The 24499-nt window shown below is 41.5% G+C and overlaps 1 protein-coding gene across 3 annotated transcripts in view; it reads left to right on the forward strand.

The window, feature by feature from the left end:
• The first annotated feature begins 14095 nt into the window (after positions 1 to 14095).
• The window catches only part of kif13ba (kinesin family member 13Ba), a 41557-nt gene continuing 31153 nt past the window's right edge, over positions 14096 to 24499 (forward strand). Inside the window, exons 1-3 of one of the 3 annotated variants that reach the window (XM_038702166.1) lie at positions 14096 to 14173; positions 15131 to 15461; positions 21282 to 21375. In XM_038702166.1, the coding sequence (XP_038558094.1) occupies positions 15392 to 15461; positions 21282 to 21375 (164 nt within the window). In that variant the 5' untranslated portion in view covers positions 14096 to 14173; positions 15131 to 15391. Of the gene's footprint in view, positions 14174 to 14478; positions 14902 to 15130; positions 15462 to 21281; positions 21376 to 24499 lie in introns of those variants that run through there. The other 2 variants (XM_038702165.1, XM_038702167.1) reach the window with 2 other exon arrangements.

The raw sequence follows: 24499 nt of genomic DNA on the forward strand, positions 1-24499 counted from the left end.
CTGCAGCCGGAATTTGGTGAGTAGCACTGAGCATTTAATTTAAGTTCTAGTTTAAATCTTCTTGAATGTGTGAAAAAAAGTCTAAAATAGAAAACAGAGTAGAAACATTACGTTTTGTAAAAAACACACTTCTTGTTGCTGTTATGAACATGCTATTGGTTAAAATGTCAGGTGATGCTACTGTGTAGCATCATCTGGTTTGAGAGGCTGCGATGTTTTCAGTCTGGCAGTTTGTCGACTCCAAAGGTTAATAATGGTTCCAGTAAAGTGGATTAATTTCTGAAATGAGCAGCTGAACAGGTTGCCCTCCCTTTATGTGGGGGGTAGTAAAAGTAATATAGTAAAGTAACAAGTAACGTAACAAGTTACTTTTAGCACCCACTAATAAGTAAAGTAATATTATTACTTTGCCACTTTCTTTTCTTTTCATTTCTTTTCTTTCTTTGCCACAACTCTTAATCTTTTCTTAACCTTAACCAAGTTTTTCATTGAACATTCAAAAACATCAAATGTAATTTGAGATTTTGCCGAAATCTTGGTCTAGACCACTGTGTACCATCAAGCTCTGGGTTTAAAATAACCCTGTCAGTGGTTGATATGTGAGATGAGGAAAACAAACCCCTGCTGCTCTCTATTGAACACTGCAGGTCCAGGAAGCACCAGGCTGATGAGTCAATGCAGGAATAATCGATGGTGCTGCTGCTGCTGCTGCTGCTGTTTTTCATCACTGTCTGTTGGAGATCCTACCCTGATCACTACTGTGTAGACTCTGGCTCCAAATGACGTCCGAAATTGGGCATGTTATGGGAATCATATCTAAAAAATGAAATTATGGAAGATTTTAGAATTTAGCCAATGAAAATCAAACAATGCTTTAATGTGCGTAGCCTACTGTTGTCGCGCTCAGGACGTCATATTGCTACGCCTGGATAGAGCCACGCAGACGCAGTGCAGGCAGCGAGCCAAACAAACATGTCATCGACAATTTTGATGTTGTTCACAGTTTCAGAGGTAGACGGCTCTATTGCAAAATCTTATATATGTTCTGCAAGGGTTCTGAGAGGAGGGAAATGTTCTGCCAGTTTCAACAAATCTTATAGGTCACCAGAAAGTTTGTCATTACACTAAGCAGATAAAATTAGCAGTAGTAAACAGAATGTAAAAAGCTGTAATTATCAAGATTAAAACAAATAAAGTCCTGAAATATTTCAATCTGGAAAAAAATTTACTTTTTCACGATATTCCAATTTTCTGAGATGTACAGGCTGCCAAGCTGCTGATTCTTGGTATTAAGAGCTCACAGAGCCTGTAACAACCTGCCATAGATTACATCTAGATGTGAATACCAGGAAATGAAATCTGAAATTCTGAACTCTTGTCTCATACTCATCTTTTGATCTTAAACCCAAATGTCTTCAGTGAACAACAAAGACAAAGGAATTTGCCTTACCGTTCCAATACTTTTGGAGGGGACTGTATGTCAAGGGCCAACTGATTCACTTTTGAAGTGACACATAAGGACGCTGCTCAAAAAAAAAAAAAGGGAACACTTAAATCACACATCAGAACTCAAAGAACGAAATAGTTCAAAATCTTGACTGTACATTGTCTAATTTGTTGAGAACAAAATGACGTAACAACGATCAATGGAAACCAAAATCGCCAAACGATTGAGGGCTGGATTTAAAATCAGACAAAAAATTTTAGGCTGATCCAACTTGCATGACTTTCATCACTGAAACTTATAATGTGACTCAGTAGTGAGTATGGTCCCCACATGCCTGGATGCACTCTTGACAATGTCTGGGCATGCTCCTCATGAGATGGCAGATGGTGTCCTGAGGGGTCTCCTCCCAGACTTGGATCTGTGAGCTCCTAGAGTTAAGACAGTCTGTGGCACTACCTGGCATGTTTGAATGCCTCGTCATCCAGGAACTGCCTACACACACTAGCCACATGAGGCCAGGTATTGTCCTGCACCAGGAGGAACCCAGGGCCCACTACACCAGCACAGGGTCTGACAACGACTCTCAGGATTTCATCCCGGTACCTAACAGCAGTCAGGGTATTGTTGGCTAGCACATGGAGGTCTGTGTCACCCTCCAAGGATATGTCTCCCCAGACCATCACAGACCCACAGCCAAACAGGTCATGCTGGATGATGCTACAGGCAGCATAACGTTCACCACGGCATCTCCAGACTCTTACACGTCCGTCACATGTGTTCAGGTTCTTTCATGACCTCTCCAAAATGTCTCTGGATCCCATGCTGCAGGGCATCAAGGACACTTTGCAAATTGACCTTTGCTTTCTCAGTTTCTACTTCAACTGGTGAAGGGCTGGCAGCAGGAAGCCCATATGCTCAGATGATTCCCCACGGAGGATGTTAAGGGCCATGTTAACAGACTTCATTACAGCAGCAGACTCAGCCAAAAGTCCCATTTCAGCTGGAGTGAGCCTGTGAATGTCAGGATTGGCTGCGTGTGTGTGAGGTTGAGGACCTAAATGCAGGACACGGGGACAGGCAAGTTCAGTTCAAAGATTTATTCATTCATAGCGAGCACAGTTACTAAGAGTGGCTAAATCCCAGCAAATCCAAAATGATAGTAGTATATAGTCCAGGTAAACCAGGTGAACCCCAAACAGAAAATCCAAACAGTTTGGATCAAGGAGTGCAAGCAGGCATAGTTACAGGCAGGAATACCATCCATCCGTCAACCGCTTATCCTGCGTACAGGGTACGCGGGGGGCTGGACCCAATCCCAGCTGACATTGGGCGAAAGGCGGGGGACACCCTGGACAGGTTGCCAGTCCATCGCAGGGCCACACATAGACAAACAACCAGTCACACTCACACCTAAGGACAATTTTAGAGAGGAGCTAGCGCAACTACAATGGACAGACAGAGACTATACACACACTAGACACATCATAACCAGATACACAATCAAACATGCAGAGGTGACGAACAAAGACAGGGCTCAAACTACAAGACAAGTCTAAACTAAACAGAACAGAACAGCAAACAGGGAGACTAAACACAAGACGTCAGCAACTACATACAAGACAAGACACAAACAGGAACTGGGGCTCAAAATACAGAACAGATCAAGCAGACTAACTAACTGAATAACACAGCCAAACATGATCGGAAAAAAGACCGAAACAAGTATCAAGAACACAAACTCAAAGCCAACAGACAGACTCAGGCCAGGATCATGACAGGAAAATCTAGTTAATAAACTATTTAATTCAAATAAACTTCAATTACTGCACAACCATGTAAAAAAGATCTCAATTATAATTGAAACATTTCAACTAGCTTTGAAGAGTGACTTCAGACGATTGGATTCTCCCATTAATTAGAAATGCTGACACGTTTTATTACTCTTTGACAATGATAGTTCTGTCAACTTACATCTTTATCTTTAATGCTGTGCATGTGTTTCAAAAGCCATGGTTGACCTGCTCTTGTATGACCTGCTCTTGTATGTTGCCAGCTTCTCCAGCAGTGGTATCAAATGTTGAAATAAGATTGAGGAGACGGCCCGCATGCTTTTGATGCCTTGGTACTCAAGGCTGGTGTCATCATCTAAAATAGCAGACACACCTTAAAGTGATTTTCATCATAAGACGCGTCATCAATGATAGTGTCACTTTCCTCCTGTCCATCAGCGACTTATTCCTCTTTCTCCGCCCCTTGAGCCTCTTTGAGCCACTGTCTATTGTGGTCCTGGTCACCTTTTCCTTGATCTGGTACTCAGAATGTATTTCCTCTCATGCTGCAGCATGGACATCAAACGTGTTAAAGCTTCTGACACGTCGGTAAGCCAGTGCAACAGAGTGCCTCTCTAAAGAGGTCTGGTCTACTGGCAGGAGACAACTTTTTAAGGATTATGCTCTTCATGGTCTTTGCAGCTTTGTGCATTTTAGAGCTGTTATGTTTCTGCACTTACATTAACAGTTATAATGATGAGTTGAACAACAAGATACTGTGATAGAGTCACACAGGTATCACTGCTCGTCGTATCACTTCACATTCTGACAGATATACTGACCATTGTGTTAAATAACAAAAAGAAGTGCCAGTTGTCCTTTCACTTTTCATTTTCTTTGTCATTACTGTACACTGAGGTTGCAAGGGTTTTTTTCAGAAAATGGTTGGCTGCCTTCACATATAAAATCCAGCAGGAGTTTGACATGCATTGCCTGTGCTACTCGTGGGACGGCGTGGGAAAATGCATTTTTTTTATCAGAAGAGGAGGATTTTCTCTTTTTGTTGGACTGTATTAGGTTTGTACACCTAGTCAGTTTGTTGGGGTGAATATCAATGAGGCTATTGAGGGGATTTATCCATTAAAATAACGTCATCATAACAAAGTGGAGCTGGCTCAAATTCAAACAGAAACTTTCTATGTGGCAAATCTAATGCTATCACCATTATTATGCCTTATGATGCACTTATAATGCACCTCAACACTGGTATAACACTTTTAGTGCTTTCTTAGAGTAAAATGTTGGTGTGGAGCCCATAACAACTCACCAAAAACAACACCTAGCTTGCTTGTATACCTATAATCATGGCATTTATTTGGAGCTCTTTTTTCTTACTAGCTAATGTGGCTAATGTTAGTTAATTAAATAAATATGCAATTAAATATTATCGTACCTAGCCTTGTAACGGTAGTCAGGATACTCTGGGAGTCTTTTCAATTTGTTCGCTAAAGACACCAACTGAATATAAAACACTCCCTTCCAAGACTATAGAGTCCTCTAACAGGGCTAACGTTAGCTATCCACAGCCAAAACTAACCAACAACTTACCACTGGGGGGAAGACAAAGGAGTCAGCGCATTGTATGTTTCTAACCAATTTTGTTGCAACGTGCATCCTGGATAGGGATGCACCGAATGTTTGTCCACCGAAATTAATCGCCCGAAAACAGCAAAACTAGCACTTTCGGTGTTCGGCCTAATACGTCAAAAGACTGATTAAATTTTACCAAACAATTACGCTGACATGTTGGCAGTGGGGAAGCATTTTAAAGTGTCCAAGAAAGATGCAAAAATGGCCGTATGCAGACATTGTTCTGCTGAATTGTCTCCTAGCATGTCCACTCCATCTGTGGCTGACTTCTAAGAAAAGGCAACAAACGGTTTGAACCGCTTTGAGTGTTTCTGTCACTCATCTGTGAGAAGGCGATTAAGCTAGCCGCACCTAAATTTGGAGTGCACATTCAAGCTTTTATGGTAACTGTAACAGACCAAATCGAAACATTGAGTAAAAAGCACATTTTGACTATTTAATTTATGCAATGGTATAAAATAAATTATGCAATGGTATAAAAATAAAATAATAAATGGAAAACATGTGAATGTACTTGTATTCTGCAGTTTCTTTCATTTGTTGGTTTTGGCTTCGGCCAAGAATTTTCATTTCAGTGCATCCCTAGTCCTGGGGTGTTTTGCCGCCGTTGTTTCAAATTCAGCCATTGTTTTCCTCCACTCATCCTTCTCTGTGCCGTGATTAGCTACATTTGATTGGTGAAACTAAGTCATGTGTGATTGTGACAGAGATAGACAGAACATGCATTGTGTCAGAAAATTGGTAAACATGAAAGTAACAAATGGAATGTAGCTGAATACAACTAAAATCTTCACAAATATACACGAGTAAAAGTAAAAAGTATGTTGCATCAGAACTACTCTTACAAGTACAATTTATTCAAAAATGTACTTAAGTAAATGTGAGTATATATAACGTGCTACTACCCACCTGGAGATGTGCTGTCCTTTATATACATGAAACAGACACATACCTGTTATGCCATATTTAACTACCTTTATAATATGTGTACATCATAGCCTGTGTCTTAAGTGTGACATCAGTTGGAAACTACCACCGCAATCATCAAAACTCACGGAAGGCCTCTTCTTCAAGTACATTGTGTGGTGAGGAGTTAGTGTATGTGTATGTAAATGTAAATGTGTGCTGCCCTTGGTATTTAGTTTCAGTCTATGCAAGACAGAAATCATGAGTGTCTCCCGGGCTGCACAAGGAAAACCCTTGGGCCCGTTTTTACCCACAAACCAGTTTGCTTTGTCAGTGGTCACCGGTGCGGCTGCTGATTAGATTGGCCTGTCTAAGTAATGAGCTCATGGCCATAAAGCTGCTTAAGTCATTAACCTTATAGAGCCCGCTTTAATGGACAGCCATATTCTGGCATGGACCTCCGCCACCAAAGCCATAAAGAGCAATCTCCACTGTCTCCTGGCCAGCGCTCTGCTTTTAGCCTCAAACCACCACCTCCCCCCTGCACACACCCAACAGTAACTGCAGCCCTAATCCCACCATGGCCTGCACAGAGGCAACAGGCAATAAAGACAATTATATTAAGCAACCATTTGAGATCCCATTAGGGTTTGGTTGGCTGGAGCTTCAGCTTTGAGAGATGTGGGAGGTTTGATGCATTGCTTTGCCTCTTGTAATGGACAGGATGACATCACATCACTCGGGTCATGACTATGTCCGTAGTTGGACTGTTCTCAGATCATGTTCAGATGTTAAACGTCACTGAATGATGTTGTTCTCCAGCGTGCGTAAGACAGCCAAAACCGGTCTGTGTCTACTGTGTACTGTAAGTCTCATGCCGCCTTGTTTTTAACCTTGACTGAGTGAGGATAGACATGGAGAAGGTATAACCTGAGGGTTAAAAAGTACAAACAGTTTTCAGTAGCCGACATGATTATCAAAAAAAACACTAAGACAGTGTGTTTGTGTGTGTACAGTACACCGCTGGAGGGTAGCATCACTCAATTATGTCTTTATCCCACCTGGATTTTCCCAGGCCTTTTGGGAATTCAATCGAGCAGCGCTCCAATCACCAGCTGGCTTCTATAACCTTTTGCGACTGCTGGCTGTCTGCTGCAGACAGACCAGGAAACAGGAAAAGCTGGTTAATGTCCACAGTATGTGGAACATTTAATATATCACATTATCACTACCTGCACAGGGAAGACAAATGTGTAGTGCCCTCCTGATCCTCAGTAACTGTCAGCGTGCCCTTAAGCAAGGCACCCAAGCCCCAATTGCTGGAGAACAAAGGAAAACACTGCTCAGTGGAACAAAAAATAAAGTACCAAATAAAAATATACCATTGGCCTTTAATGAGAAGCAGTGGATCAAAACTATGCATTAGTATGAAGAATCATCGATAACTCCCTGTGTGGTATTGCACACAAACACAAAAAGTGCACACACATTTGTGCATACAAATGGAAATCATAGACTATACAGCTGTGACCAACCAAAAATGAAACTCCCTGTTGTATATGCCAGGCCGTAGACTGGCTTAGAGAATGATAAGAATCCCCAGCACCCATCTTTCAGCTCATCATCACACACAAAGCAGATACATCTGTGTGTATCTGTGTGTGTGTGTGTGTGTGTGTGTGTGTGTGAGAGAGAGAGTGTGTGTGTGAGAGAGTGTGTGTGTATAAATAAATATTTATATATATATATATATTTATTGACACACACACAGCATCTCCTGCTTTGGTCTGATTAGTGGCCGGAACAATTACTGTAATCGTGTCATCTCAACCAAGGAGCAGATAAAGAGTCAGACCTCCCCCTGTCTTTATCACTCCCATCAACCCCCCCCCCCCCCCCACACACACACACACACACACACACACACAGTGTCAGCTTCCTACAGATGTTCAACCTTACTTTCATACAAAAAATGCATAAATAAAAGAGTGAATTTAGTCTGCCAATTTCATTAGACGAGAACTACAACAAGAACTAGAAATAGAGAGTGACAGATTCCAGCCTTGCATGTAGAAACCATAGCATTTGTTGTTTGGTTGTATGTGTCGTGCCCTCTGTGTCTTAAGTCGAAACAGAAACCTCTCTCACTTTCCTCTCTGTTTGTATATGTGTGTGCTTAATTGCAGGAGTGGGATCAGGTGTGTTGGTGTTGGCAGCTGCTGGTCATCATCATCAGCCTCCTCCGCTTTATATTCTGGGCTTCCACTTCCCCATGCTGCCAGTTTGTAGATTCAGCGGAGCAGTTAGTCTTGGTTCAGCCTTTATGACTTATCGCTGTGTGTTTGCACTCTGATTCGTGCCTGTTCTTTTCTGTGTCTAGTCAGTCCTGGTCTGACTCCTGTCCCACCTACCCTGTACCTACTTTACTGTAAGACTGTCTCTCCTTGATTCTTGGCTCGCTATTTTCCCACCCCCGTGGTTCGGTTACTCAGTCCCTCTGGTCTGCCTGCCCACCTGCGTCCACTCCCTGGTGTAAGCCCTTTCCTTAGCCTTCCCTAGATGATTAAGAGACTCTTAGTTTGCCCTCACCTGTTTTGACACTAAAACCTGTGCACCTAGTTCCCATCGTGGTCTGTTTCCTGCTTCAGGGTTCTATTCATTGGTGCTTGTGACAGTATGGAACAGAATACGGTTCTTATCACTTCATAAATGTACTGAAATATAGATGCAGAGGATGGAAACAAGACTACGTTTCTCTCGCCCCTCCCTAACAGTGATGAGATATGCAAGACTATGTATGTAGACTCCTCTGAAGAGACACACACACACACACACACACACACACACACACACACACACCTGACAGCCTCTTGTAGTAGAGCTGCAAGCTCGGCTACAACACAGGTAACTCTCTCAAAGGGCCACAGGCTTCTAGTGATTTAGAGTTCCACCAGATTCCCTGTCTAACAGCGTAGAAACAAAGAGTCTGACAGTAGCTTCTCATGGCTGGTTAGCTCTGACTGCCAGCTTTACATCACTGTTGATGCTACACTTAGTGGTGGTCAGTCAGTCTGCCCCATGTCCCCTAGCCACAAGGCAGCACCACCTAAAGCCCCTGCTCCCTCACTCCTATTGCATTAAATTAAATCTGGGAGAGAGGCTTCTTGCAGAATTTGCAGGTGTAGTTAACCTTTAACTGATCCGTGTGTTCCTGTCCTGTGCATCTCCCTGTTGACCTCTGGCCTCATATTTGGCATGTATTTACTGTATGTGTCTGTGTGAGGCAGATAACAAGAGGCTAATTCCTCATTGCCCTGAGTGAAAGATGCTAATTGAAATTGAATAATGTAAGCAGTAGGAGGGTTCTTAATGTTCTTCAAAGCCCCATGCCCTTTGCAAAGGAAAGCCCCGTTGGGATCCTTAATCACTCTCAGGCCTCCATGTTTCCTTTGGTTGTGGGGTGCAAACATTTACTCTAAATTAACCAGCTTGAAAGAAAGTAAACAGACCTGTGGGGCATAACTTGATTTTTTTTTTTTCTTACAATGTGTCATGGTGACAGCTGTGACATCGTTTTCTGCTCTGTACTTTGCTGACCCCCACTTTCCCTGTTTGGTTTAAACCTGCTATTTCCAGTTTTTCAGTAATTGTCATGTGAGTGGCCACATGCAGAGCGTAGGGGAGCAGAGTATTGAAAATGAACTTGCCCTTAAGCAGGCCTATTAATTGGGAAACATAAAGGATAAAAACTAGCAGATGGAATGCTTTCATCCTTACACATTCATTTTACTTACACTTACCACTTTATTTACCATTGGACATTGTGCACAGGAAATTATGAGAGATCACTCCCTCAGTCAGTCCCGCTTAAGGCCAGTATCTGAAACGTCAGATACTTTCAGATACTGAAACGTCAGATGGCCAATGGAGATTGCCATCACCTATCCACCAATCGCCCTCAGCAAATTTGCCACTCTGCCAGTCACCTGATCCCACCTCCTGCCTGTTCACCCGTTTCCCATCAGCCAATCTGTGCCCCATTTCAAGGGTTGGATGGTGGGAACTTTGCATGTCTAGAAACGGCTACATCATCATGAAGATACGAGCCCTGAGCCAGTACAAAGGCTCCTCCAAATGTGGTTGCAATTACAGCCTTCTTTTGCCATAATTTAGTGTGTTAGATGTTTAGGAGGACACAACCACTGCAGGCTACAGTATCCCAGAATCCATTTACACTAGTCCATATTATTATATAGTATTCAAGCGATCCTTGTCAACGTGTTAAGTCAGGTAATATCTCGTGACCATCAGTCACTAGTAAATATATTAATATACACACTACACACAAATTAAAATTCCATTTCTCATTAGAAGAGCCTAATCATTTTGTAAATCGCAGGGTGTGAATAGAAGCTACTTACATGGATACAGCAATAGGTACACTATATGCTATAGTGTCCTTTATAAATCCTTTATTTTTATTTAGAAGTCTTAATGCTAGGCTAAGCTAATCGGTTGCTATCCCCGGCTACATATTCAGCACACAGATATGAGAGTAGTACCAGTCTTCTTATCTAACTCCCTGGAGCAAAGCGAATAGGCGTATTTCCTAAAATGTCTAAGTATTCCTTTAAAACTGAGGGCAACATTATGGCGATAATATTGGAAATTTTTGATAGTACAAGATGATCAGAATAACATGGTGGTGCAAATAAAGCATGGCTTTCAGGTCCCAGGGCCCATCTTCATGAGCCCAATCTTTCACTGAATTAGGTCATTCTGCATCTTATACATAAAAACTGTCCACCACTGCCAGTTTGTCTACGTTTACCGTCTTTTGTTAGCTATTGTTCCACATCATTTTTCCTGCCTGAAACAGTTTGACTCCGCTTTTACCTGTCTACTTCACTTGCCCAGTTGTGGATTTGGCTGCCTGAACTTTCTGACTACTAGCTTCTGGCTGTAATCTTACTTTATTCTGAGTAGCTGTAGTTTGAATTATATCTCATATGTCTCATGACTCTACACTCTGTTTGTAATCATAACACATGATGAGCACAACTACAGACTTTATCCTTTATCTCTAATTACAGTAGACTACTGTTTCAATAATAACTTGGTCAGAATGGTTGTCAGACATATATTCTCTAAATTGTAAATTTGTGTGTATAGTATGTTCAGTGATCCCAGTGTTTGTCAAGTATCATGTATGCTGGCTTGACTAAAACGTAAATATTGAAACCCCACCGGCCCTCCCACTGTTTCACTTTTTAAGTTTTAATGCCATCTCATTGAGATAGCATTTACATCCCAAAGTGGTTTATCTTTTTAAATAGGCTTATGCAAACCCTTTGGACAGAGATTACATTGATGTTTTGCACTGTAAAATAAGTGTTAAGTGTTAATAGTGTATATTTTATTTTCAAATATACATTTGCTTTTCTACTTTCTTTTAATACATTTCGGTATTTTGATGGATTATACAATCAATGCACTTTTCACATAGCACAAAATGACAGCTGAAAATCTTTCAGACGTAAGCAATGACAGCAGATGCTGGTGTGTACGTGGTTTGTGGGGAAAAAAAGGCGGGGTACTATTTCTGGCTACGTTTTTTTTCTCCCCTCTGCCTACGCTCTTGACACTGTGACGACAAGAGATGAATATGCTCTGTCCTTCTGATAACCGTCACATACACCTGGAGAAAAGGGATTGGTTTAAGGAAACTTAAGTGATGTCAGGGTAAATTTAAAAAGAGTGACCTCCGGTTATCATTAGGCAAACCACCACTATTAACAAAGACAATCATATTTTGGGTTCTTACTTTGATGTGACTTCTAATTAGATATACTTTAAATTTGTGTCACAAAGAATTTCACTATGTGAAGGTTAAACAAGTGGTAAACTTCTCTATCCACCACATTGCACTTCAATGCTGCTATATCTTGCAGCAGAGTGCCCTCCAGTGGTGTCAACTGCTGATCAACAGACAGTGCTGCTTGTTCAAAGGCACAAAAACAACAAACCAAACCCCTTGCTTGCTGTGAAAAATGTGCTCATTTTCAGAAAGCTCCTTAACTGCAATTTACAGTAAACACAGTATCTGTCGTGGTCACATTTGATTTCCAATAAGAGAACCTGAAAAGAAAATGAGAAAGTAGCCCCAAGTCTCTCAACATACACAAATAACTTTTAAACTACTCCGTTTTTAATATACGAAACCTACATAATAAGTCTTAATGATCAGGCAGACTAATAATGACACATTTTGGTTGAGACAAGAACATTTGGAGGGGCCATTTTCTTTGAAAAAGGGATAAGTGAAGAGATCATTTCCTCTTTGTGGTCTGTGGAAGCTGATTTACAGTTTCCTTTTATAGACTTAGGTGAAATCCTGTTTGGTGGACACTGATTGTTCTTCTGTACCAAGAAAATCCGAGGATTCTCAAACATATGAAGAAATAGGTGTTACATGTTAATGCTGATTAATGCAGAGATCAAGCTGTTAATTTATCCATTTAGTTTACACTTTTAGTCAGACTGACTTATAATGAGTGAAAGAACTGTATCAGTAATCTGTGATTAAGTGTGTATTTGTAATCATACAAATAAAGTTGACCATAATCCTAATGTAAATAACTTTTTTTTTCCTCCTCAGGATGGCCCAAATTCACAAGTGCATGCAAGTTCTCACTTTAGCCGATGGATTCGGTCAAACTTTATATAACCGCTTTCACATCCAGACATTTCATTACATTAATTTATTTAGCTGATGCTTTTATACAAAGCGACTTACAATTGCTATATATGTCAGAGGTTGCATGCCTCTGGAGCAACTAAGGATTAAGTGTCTTGCTCAGGGACACATTAGTAGATGTAATTGAACCCGGGTCTCTCACACCAAAGGCATGTGTCTTATCCACTGCACCATCACCACCCCTACATCCTCATATTTACAATGGGATCAGAACACCTGGAGCAGGTGGGGGTTAAGTGACCTTTCACTTTCACAACCCCCAGCCCCATATTTAAATGTTTGGGCACTAATGCCTTTAGTTTCTCAGACCAAAAATGGAACCACTTCCTCACAAGTGAATGCCTAGTATTAGGCAATATAGTGTCTCCTACTATATTGTTGTATAACGATATGTCAATATTTCATTATAAATAAATAATCCTTGCCGGCGGTTTATTAAATTGCCTGCAGTTCCACCAGTGTTCAGCAGATGTCAGAAACAATCCAGTCTAATAGGCAACAGATCACAATCCTTTGTTTCATTAAAGGATGTATCTCTACTTCCGGTACACACTTTTCAGATTAATAGCTGATTCTAAAACTTGTTTGTTTTTCTTAAACATTTGTAAATGTTTAATAAATGCTATTTGCTGCAGTATTAGATTATAAGCTATAAGATTTACAGAAATTTTCTAAATAAATAGTTTGTCAATCATGAAGCAATAAATATCAAATGTTTAAATATCCATTTATTTGTAAACAATACAGATGAATTGCTCATCTTGATGAACCCTTGGGAGTTTTGCAAATTATCATATTTAACTAATGTCATTACTAATATGTATGACTATATCCATCACCGAACTAGAGTTGCAATGATTAGCTGATTTATCAATTAGTTGTCAACTATTAAATTAACTAACAATTTTGATAATTGGTTAATCGCTTTGAGTCCTTTTTTAAAAGAAAAAAACCCTCTAAATACTCTAATTTCAGCTTCTTATATGTGAATATTTTCTGTTTCTTTACTCCTCTGTGACAGTAAACTGAATATATTTGGGTTGTGGAGAAAAGTTTGTTTGAGAAATGCTAATCGACTTTTTTCTCAATTTTCTGGACCTGACAACTAATCGATTAATCAACAGATTAATCGATAATGAAAATAATTGTAAGTTGCAGCCCTACACCAAAGTACAGAACTCATCATTTAATAAACATTAAATGCATATTGTTATGTTTTGCTACTTTCTGTTTTATATGGCTGAGTCATCACATCAAATGACAGTATGTCTTGTGCAAAGAACGTTTTAAACTTTCAATTCAAAAGGTCTCCCAAAAGTCAGCAACCGTTTGTCTTTAGGATTTTTGGACTGTTGGGCATTATATAGTTTGCATGCTGTGATGTTTGGCAATCAACCAATCCAACACATTTCTAAACAAGGTATTGCATCTGAGTTTCACTGCCTGAGGTGGAATGTAATTAAACTAAACTGACTGACTGAATGTAACTGCATTGAACGGAGTGTGATGGGATGTGACTGACTTGAAGTGAATTGTCAGGGTTTATTTTGAAAACTACAGTAGGAAGTGTAACATTTATTGTGTTTTACTTGACAGTGGACAGCGGAAGTGTCGCGTGACTGATTGGGCTCTCGAACACATCTGGTAACAAGCACTTTCTCATAATTTTTTTTTTAAGAAAGTGTAGCGTACATTGTTATTTACTCAGTTTCTCCCGAGCTGATGAAGTGGACTGACCGAGCCTGACCGACATTTTACGTGCTGGCTTGACGTTAACGGTCCCCGGCTGGACTGGGGTAACATTAATGATGTCCCCCCGTGGAAACTACTAACTAAAGTTAAACGTATTCAACAGACGTACACAGGAGATTCTACTGAACACGTGTATGTAGTCAACATAGCATTTGGTCTCTTTAGGTTAATCCGGTTGGACTTTTTGTGAGAAAATGTACGGTGGTATATGGTATCGATTATTTTAGGGTTTCTGATAGACATTCTCAGTTGACGTTAGTTCAGAGAGATAATTTAGCTAACATAGGAACTATGGCTATACTATCTATGTTTTAGCTATAAAATTACACAACCCAATAAAGTGTTGTCTGATCTTTAAAGTTACCCAACGAAGTATGTTGTAGTTGGACTTCATGGTTTGACAGGCGAAAGCTTAAGGGACGTGCTTTTAGTTTGAAGGGGAACCACTTGGGCGGAAGGGCGGATGCTGCTAGCTGCGTGTAGCTCGACCAGCTCCACACGGAGGAGGACATAGTGGATTCCGTTGGGAAGCTGTAGATCATCGCCGGGCGGCTTTGTGGGGATCTCTCTCGGTTGTACGTGTAGGTTAGCGGTGTCAGCGCTGGAATGAATCCACCGAGGTATGTAGCTCGAAGGTCGGGTAGTGTCTGGGGATGTTATGTAGCCAAATGGAAGGAAATGGCCAAAACCTGCTCCTTTCCTGCCTCTGCTGCCCCTCAGCTCAGTTTGCCTGGCAAATTAGCTCGCTAGCCCGTTTTTTTCGCCTTGCAGATTGCATGCGTTTGCTCATTCCCATCCACCAGCTGCTGTGATAGCTGACTTAATTTACATTTCTTCTTTCCCTTCCAGCCTCCACGCCCCTGTGGCTCTAAATTAGCCTGGAATATGAGCAGAAGAAGAAGATAAGCGGCGGCTGGCTTCCTGCGGGGTTTTGCCAAGGCTTTTTTGTTTTTCCGTGGACATGCCTGGTCTATGGAGCAAAGCTGAGCGAAGCTAGCTGGCTGACAGTCCGGCTAGCGCAATATTTCCAGGCTTTTGGATGATTGTTTAGCTGAACAGCTGATTTGTTTTGGATCAGCGCTACCACCCCTCCCTGGTTAAGGAGTCAGCATGGGGGAGCCCAGCCTGGACGATGCCAATGTCAAGGTGGCTGTTCGCCTACGGCCCATGAACAGGAGAGGTGAGGGGGCTCCAGTCTGCTCAGATTTGGACTGTTATTGGTACACTACTCTCAAATTAAAGGTGTAGTCGGAGACTGCATCTGTCGACATAGTCTGAATTTCAGGACAACGCGATGGATACACTGAGGGTGTATTATGCATGGAATGAATGTCAGATTATTATTATGGATACACTACAATCAAAATAACATTTTGGTCATATGCTTACCCAGGCTTGTCTGATGTGTATATACTTCCTCGGGTTGACTATAAACAAACTGTGTTTTACAGTAACACCATGCACAGGAGACTGGCTTGACTACATTACTCCCTGTTTAATTACCCGGGAATGGGATGCCACTCAGAAATCGCCACCCATTAGTGAAATAAGCTCCTGCGCATTAAAGAAAAAGGCAGGTCTGGATGGCACATGTTTGTATAATGCTGCCATAGGGCTTCCCTCATGGCTGCCTGCCATCCAGCTAGAGCTGCTGTATGAGATCTGCTGTTAAAAAGTCTAGACTCTTTGTCTCCTTCACGGGCTGACACAGATGCCAATAGCTTCTTGACTTCATCTGTAACCTGCTGCAACTGTGGGGGTAGTTTAACAGTATAAAGCTATGGGTTGGTATGACTTGATGAGGACAACAGCGACATTTCAGAAAAGCCCTTTTCAGCAGCATCACTGCACTTGGTTCCAAAGTATAATTGACTAGAAATTAAGTTGCAGAGTTATAATGTATAAACGTTTTGTCTTTGCATGCATCTTCAGTCCAACCATCTTCTCTGGGCTGCAACATGGGCAACATAGGCAAAAGCCTAGGTAACAAAGGCACAGTGTTACACAAATCTGCGTGCAAATGCTCTGGTCAATTATATTGTAAATTATCAGTGCAGGGAGGCACAGATGACATTTCCTGGTCGATTGCCAGGTCGTGTTTTTGCCGTGGGAGACCATGTGTCCCATGAAAGGAGGAGGAGGAGGAGGAGGAGGAGGAGGAGTGGACCGACAAGACCGGCAGAACAAATCACGTGTATCCCTCTCTCTTCTCCCCCCCCCCCCCTCCTGTGAGCTGGAGAAGTCGGTCACAAGACCAAGGCAGTGGATCACCACACTGTTCCCATTGGCAGGGATTTATCATAGACTCTGATGTAGACAAACTCAGCAGTCAGGATGACATTTTTCAGCGATGGCTTTCTGCAAGGTTAGACATTTGTTTTGGACACACAAAAATCCCACATTTCTGTTTTACATCAACAACCGCGAGTCTGTTGACGTTTTGTATTGTAACTATCAAGGTCGTGTTTATGTAGCTGGTGAGACGGAGAGGCTACAGGTTAGCTCTGGTCAAATTCCACTTCAAATTAAGGACATTTGGATTTTGAAGTTTACTGTAAATGCATGTCTGTGGCCACACATCCCATTCATTTCTAATAGGAGAGTTTTGTGATGACCGACCACTTCCCAGTAGGCCCTTGTCCACTCCCTGTTGTCAGTGTGAACTCTGCACGGTTCATTAGGAGACATGTAGTCATTCAAGTTTCTCTCCAACTAATCTGACAGGTACAGGTGTTGGCAAACTGCCAGATTTACTTCATGGAAACAACTTTTTGTGTTTTACTGTAATTCCGGTGTTGATTTAACTCAAAACACAAAGAGAGTATAGGGACACTCTGCTATTGTTTATTTTAAACCGTGATTCAGGCAACAAAAAGCCACGTTCAGAAGTGGATTTGAAGGTGGTTCAAAGTCAACCAAAGAGTCTTGCTGTGTATTAAGTATTCTCATGGCAAATTTTTGAGAGAAGTAGCCTGCAGCACCAGTAGCTGTATGTCTGGCAACTTCAGTGTTGAATGATTTTCAAACACACAAGCGTTATTCTGTCAATATTGTAAACAAATGCCTGCATCTGTCTTGCATTGCTCAGCAAAATGGCAATCATGATTTTGGTGAAAGGCAACAAGCAGGCAAATTGATGGCTTACTAAAGGCAGTGGGAATGGGTTTGGAACCAGCAGTGCCACATTTTCCAGTAGTGCCTTTCTGATCCTTGTCTGAATGGACCTTCTGTCCACGTGTACCGGTGTTAACGTCAGACTTTTACGATGTCAAAAACCATATCAGCTCCGAGTGGACACAGAATTCTGACGATAAAAAATCTGATTTATTGAATCAGCCCTTAGAGAAAAATCTCTCCGTGCTCTTTTCCAGCTCCACATTTTCTTTCAGGCCTCCAAACATTCATACCTTTTTGAGCTGCTCAGTTCAGACACAGCTCTTCCTCTGTCTGCTGCTGTCAGACAGCTGCTTCAGGACACCGTAGCAGTAGTCGAGGGAGGGCAAAGGAGTACACATTCCCTTTCCTCACTCACCTTTCCTCTGCCCGTGTGCAGTGGTGCATTGATTAAGACCTGTGACACTGATATAATTAGCGGGCTTCTTTCCCCTCTGGGCCACGGTTTCTGTGTATCCCAGGTTGAGGAGGAGATGTGGTGTAGCTGCCTAGCTGGACAAAGGCAGGAAGGGAGTGAGTCTGAATGAATATTTGCTAACATTGCGTAATGCTCCATGTTCCCATGGCTGTGGCCTTCGAAGAACAGAGCAACCCCAGGCGTAGCAACGGCAACACCACGGCCAATCAGCTTCCTGGCTGATGTGCCAAACCTCAGCACCGGTAGCCCAGGGAAGGACCAAAGAGAAGGCCAGTGGAAAGTGGGAGCTGGTTATGGAGCAAGGAGAGGCAGATAACAATGGGTACATTTGTCCTCCCAACTACACCGCATCAAACTTTCCCTTCTGCTAATCAGGAAGTACAGCTGCAGCACTAGGGGCACATGGGTAATGTAGTCAGCAGCAGAAGAAGAACAGAAGGCAGAACAGAAAGTTTTCTTACTCAACTTCTCTGTGTCAGTCTCCCTGTTTAACTTTATCTTCTTTCACTCTCACTGTTTTTCCTTTTCTTTTTTTTTTGTCACTCAGTTGGCTTGCCCTGCTTTTTTGTGCTTAGTGGTATCCTTGACAGCAGAAGAAATGGAGGGTGATGCAGGTCCTCTGACCTTTTGACACAAAGTTTCCATGGCTCTACCCCTGTGTTCTTGCCAGGAACAGCAGTGTTGAGGCTCTCTAAACAGACAGTTTAGCCTCAAATCCATTATGTGCCTGGTTTGCATAGGCACAGTTGACTTCACCTCATACGTAGAACTGCTCAGGTTGGGATTTCCTTTTGTATCTCAGTTAGGGAAATGATAGTAGATTTTGACTGTGGCTGGGAAGAGTAGTCTACTTGAGCAGCCACTTTTAGAAAAGGTACTTTTGAAGTGACTTGTTCATTTAATCTACCTGCCAATACAACCAGATAAATTGGTCATTTGCATTTGTCTGTCTTCTTGGCAGGAACACAGTGGGCAGGTATGACCAGGCACTGTTTGGCAATGAGCTTCTTGCAACAGCATTCATACTTAATCACCAGAGCAATAAATGGTCATCTAGTGAAGTCATCGCACGTTAAGGAAAGGTTTATTTGAAATTGCTCTGTCTCCTACCCATACTGGGTATGGCACTGATTGTTGAGGATCTCGTAGTATTTCATCATCAAGAAAAAAATGGGCACATTGCTGACTGCTTACTAGTTCATTACTGCTTAGGAATAGTCATATCATAGTCAGAAAGGGCAACTGAAGGCAGATATATCATAAAATGAAGTGTAAAACTGCTTTAGAGAGCTCTTGTGGAAGAAAGGAATTGAAACCACAGAATGTTTTTCCTGTCTTAACACATTTGCTGAAGTTCAAAATTCTTGCATGCTCTTGCATGCTCACTGCATAATGGGGAAAATGATTATTGACGGTCAATTGGTGCACAACTGTGTATTAAAAATCAAACAGTCTGTAAATACTGGGCCAAATGTGGTGGATACCCACTAAACCCTTGCAGTAGAGGTTTTGCTTTGGAAAAGTACTGGTTCTGAAGGGCAATTTAGCAGGATCGATGCTTGTTTACATTGGAGGCCATGGGAGGGAGGTCTTACAGTTGAAGGACATTATTTATTATGCGAAGTCTCCTCTCTGCTGTAGTGTCCTTTAGCAAACACTGATTTCCATCTAAAGGAGTGCTGTTCTTGCCATGACCTCTGACCTCCCTGTGGAAGTAGGCAAAAAGGATATCCTTACCAGGAGCTGCACGGTGGGGTAAAGAATCCTGAGTCCCATCCTAATCTTATCAACTATCTTAAATACCAAAAATGTTTCACTGAGTTTTGTTGCCTGCTTTTACAAAGAAAAATTGCATAGAAAATCATGTGGGTGACATTTCCTGTCCCTGTGTTATTGATTAACCTATAGGCAAAGAGACATATTTCTGACATGATCACACACACACACCATTTATATTTTAGCTTTTTATTACATAAACAAAGTGTAATAGTGTAACAAATTGGCCATTAAAAAACATGAAGTATTTTTGTGGCTGTGGCCCAAGCATTCATCAGCAGCCATCGGTCAAAGACTGGTATTCTGCTCCGAGTATATTTGTTTGCTTTGCAAGTAACCAGTTGTCAAATGCTTTTTTTTTTTTTTAATGCACAACCAATTCTGCCAGAAACTGGATGCCCAGGACATGATGGCAGCACCTGGCATGTGTGGACAACCATCATTAGGTCTCATTGGTGAGACAGATGAATGGAGAGACTCATGAATTTCCAGTGCGGTTCATGTTGTTATTTTCCAGTGCTTTTGCTGGTTACTGCTACTACAGCAAGGCTTCTATTAGAAGGCTTTAACATGGACTCAGCACTGAAAACAAACATAATATGGAGCGCTTTATACTAGGGGCACTGTGAGGTTTACTCTGTATTGTCTTGAAAAGTGTGATTTGGCCGTGAAGTTGTAGTTGGCAAAACTGTGGAACGATGTCAGCGCTCCCCCTTGTATGTTTTTGGGAAGGTGGTGAAAAAGTTAGTTGCGAACCCTAAATTTCCTCAGTCACCACCTTCTTTTCTAAATGTTAACATGTTTTTCCCATCCTAATTAACAGTTAATCTAAAAACATGACTGGCTAGAGTTAAATACTGTGATACTGTAGAGAATACTGAATAAAAAATGCATCTAAAACATGTTACTGGCTAAGATACCCATATATATTATTCTTCATGGAATAATGTAATTGTACATGACTTTGTTTTGATATCAGTATTATATATCAACCATCAACCAATGGCAGTGGACATTGAAAAACCCATGTTGGTCGACTACTAATACTGACTTGTGCAGACAATCAACTTAAATACCTGAACGGACACAGCATTAGGACCACTTTTTATGTTGAGTTGGAAATGAACAGTTCTGAAGGCCAAGTGTTGCATCACGACAAAGACATTCACAAACTGGGTTAGTGTAAGAGGCTCTTAGTCGTGTGTGTGAGGGACAGAGAGAAACTGATTGCCTGGACAAGTCCTGTTTTATTGATTGGCTTAATGCTCACTCCAGGGTGAAAAAGTTGGTGTTTCCCAGCCTGCCCACACAGTTATTTGAATTCGATGTTCTGCAGGAAATTATTGACTTTTATGGTATTTAACTTCTGATCTATCCCCAATGCAGAGGCGAGGAAGTGAGTCGGACCAATGCTTGTAAAAGTTTTATTCCCTACATGGAAAGGATGTTAGGGAAATGATTTGTGTTTTTCTTGATGTCTAACCCTTTTTGTCATGAAACACAGCTGAAGATGACAGAAAAACATGACATTGTGTAAAAATGTTGAAACAATCCCTGCTAACAGTAGAAACCTGGGCATGTTTGTGAGGTTCAGTGCTTTGGTTGTAACACTATGTGTTGTCCAACCCACAGAAAAGGAATTAAACACTAAATGTGTTGTGGAGATGGTGAAGAACCAGACGATCCTCCATCCTGGCGGAGCTAACCTGGGCAAAGGAGACTCCAGGTACGCTTGTCAGTAGCTTGACTACATTCTGTGTTCACAACAATGATTTATTCTCTTCATAAACATATAATTCATCAATTCATTGCTTATAAATGTTCAGCCTTCTTTGATTTATAAAATGTTTTCATGACGGGTACGTCTTGTGCAGCACTAAATTAAAAGAGTTGTTAGGGATTTCACATTTAATTATTCATTTCTTTGTTGACACTGATTAAGAAAAATAACACTTGTATCTCAAAGTAAAAGCAAATCTCTCCAGAAGTTGTCAAATTGAATCGTTACTCCTTCTCTGAGTCGTTACTCAGTCAGATCTGAAAACACAGACATGACACACACATTTTTAGATGACTTAAACCTCAGTGTCCAGTGTGAAGAAACAGCCATAAATCCACTTCAAAATAAAAAAACATGCACCATATAACTGAAGATCTTGCCTGAGAGAGTCAAGTTTTCTTCAGTGTCAAAGTAATCCATTCATTATTGTCTGTATGGGTGCACTGCAAGCATAAAACAACTAAGTGCTAATTTGGCGTACTTTTAATGTTGACACTTTCCCAAAAATGTGACTGGGTGGTGTTGATGATGGAGGGTAGAGGGTTAGGGGGCCCATAGTGTCAGACTTTGAAAACCCCTCATAGAAACTACAGTACATACTCTTAGCCTCTCTGTGGCTTCTTATAAGCTGCCTTTCAGTTGCCCTCACACAGACACTTTTGTTTTCGCAAATTTACAGCTGTGCCAAATTATTATTATTTTTTTATATCTTTACCATGTTCAGTGCCTTGGACATTTTCTTGTAACCTTTCCCTGATGCCTACTTTTAAAAGCCTGCCTGAGATTTGTCAGGAATGTTCCTTTGTTGCCATGATGTAGTTTTTGGCAGGAAGCTGAGCAACCAGCTGTCGGGCCTCCTAGAGACAGGTGTATTTCAACTCAAATCACTTGTCACTTGTTCCCCTCTCTCCATCCTGTTTACCAGCTGCTGTTCTTGAGTAACGTGAATTGTGCTTGGAATCTTGAGTCTCTCGATTCCCATGCTGAAGGCGGCATTAGGACGTGTTGGATTTGGTTGCATTGGGCAGAATAGAAATACGTGACCGCGCGTGTGTGTTGTGTTGTTGTGTCAGTGTCTGAGTGAGGGGAGTGATGCGGTAATGACCAGACCCAGCAAACTGTTTCATATATAACACTGGCAGAACTACTAAATTAATCACCTTATCTGTAATGAAGAAGCTGTAACAATTGCAGCATTTTGTGTAATTAAATTAGGTAATTGTTCAAAATCAGCCAGTAGTCCATGCTTGACTGCCCACCCGCCATCTTGGAGGCCAGCTGTGTCGGAAGAAAGATCTCCTTGTGACTGCTGGAGCTGCCTGCAGACTGCCAGATCAGAAGTAGTGAGTAACGCTGGCTTCAGGCTGAGGTGTGGGAGAAGACACCAGCAGCAGCAGCAGCAGCAGCAGCAGTAGTGTGTGTGTCTGTTGGTGTGTGTAGGGGGTAAGTTGGGTCGATTGGGTGGGTGTCAGAGGTGCTTGTGCCTGGAAGAAAGATGGCAGCATTGACACAGAGACAATTATACATGAAAAGACAGACTCCACTCCGCTCTCTCTTCCCTCAGTCCATCGGGTCGTAATTCCCCACCGCCTGGCTTCCTCCCTTTTTCTCAGCTCTTCCGTTTCCGAGGCAACACAGGGGGAGGTTAACTCCGGGTCGCTGTCGGTGACCGTGAAGCCCCTTCCTTGAGTAAGGAGACGATGGAAGAGGGGGGAAAAAACCCTCATTTTCTGGAGCATCTGTCGACCATAAACTTCTCCATGTGACTTTTATGGAGGACTAAACAAGAGCAGAGCTGTAGTTTCTCTCTCAGTCTCTCTGTGACAAAGGAATGAGGAAGCAGCAGGAGGATGGGCTGGCTGACTGCTGCCCTCAGCGTGCAGATGCTATTTTTTGTTTGTTTGTTTTCCATTTCCCACTGACATACAGTTTGAATTGGAGGATTATTATTTACTCAGCAAGTTGCTTAGTTGTTAATAGTTGAGAAAGACTACATTGGGTGCATAGAGGAAGGAGGCAGTAAAGTTTGGATGTTACAGGTGCATGGTGTTTTCTAACCTAACTCTGTTACCAGGATCCCTTTTGTTTAATACTGGGAAGATATATCTGCTGAAAATACTTCTATGGCTTGTCTACAAATATGAACTATAGCTGTTGCAACAAAAGATACCTACATTAAACTGATTGGCACAATCGCTATCCTCCATTCCATTGTATATTTCGATTTTCATTTTCGTTTCTTTCACGGATCCGTAAATATATGACTACTTTCTATGTAGTATATTAATAAAAATTCCTGGACATTTATAGAGCGGTGACAGATGAAGTGATGTGGATGAAGCCTGATGTGTTGTTTGTTCTGAACGCAGTGCTGTTATCTAGTCTGAACTAGGGTTGGGTATGGTTTAAAATTTTACGATACCAGTTCCAAAACCAGTACCCTTAAAGTCATACCAATAGAGTGCTTAATTCGATAATGCCACATGTTGAAGCCATAGTAGTTGATTGGTAGCCTATTATTATTTTTATTATTGATATGGATAAGCAAGGTTATCTATTTTATTTTTTCATATAACTGTTACATAAAATTAAAAAGTATTGCGAAATTGTATCAGATCGCTCCTCATCCTAATTAGGTCATCCTCACGGGTAGTATTATACCAGGGAAAGACTACAGCTTGGGAGTTTTTGTTAATATTTGAATGAGAGAGGAGTTGAATAGTTTAGTGACCAAATAAGTTGTGGAAAACAAATTTAAGGTATTTTTTTTGATACATGTGTTCGATCAATAAATTGAATTGAAAGACCTCCGGTGAGTTGCAAACCTCCAAAAACGACAGTCACAAGTGTAAAACGAGTCACATAACTAAACTAAAGACACATAGGAAAAGGGAGGCTGCACGTCCAGCCGATCAAACCAATTACATCTGAAGCAGCCGCAGCTGCATCCAGAGGCTCCGTGAATAAATTCAACTGATCGCTGCTGCACCACAAGCGTTTAATTGAAGTGATGGAACGCAGTGATTGATCTGTGATAAGTGATGTGAATAGCAAATAAAAATGTACAGAG

The sequence above is a fragment of the Micropterus salmoides genome, unplaced genomic scaffold (assembly GCF_014851395.1).
Source record: "Micropterus salmoides isolate LMB-PRFRI ecotype aquatic unplaced genomic scaffold, ASM1485139v1 Ms_hic_scaffold_6, whole genome shotgun sequence".
In the NCBI taxonomy this organism is placed as follows: domain Eukaryota; kingdom Metazoa; phylum Chordata; class Actinopteri; order Centrarchiformes; family Centrarchidae; genus Micropterus; species Micropterus salmoides.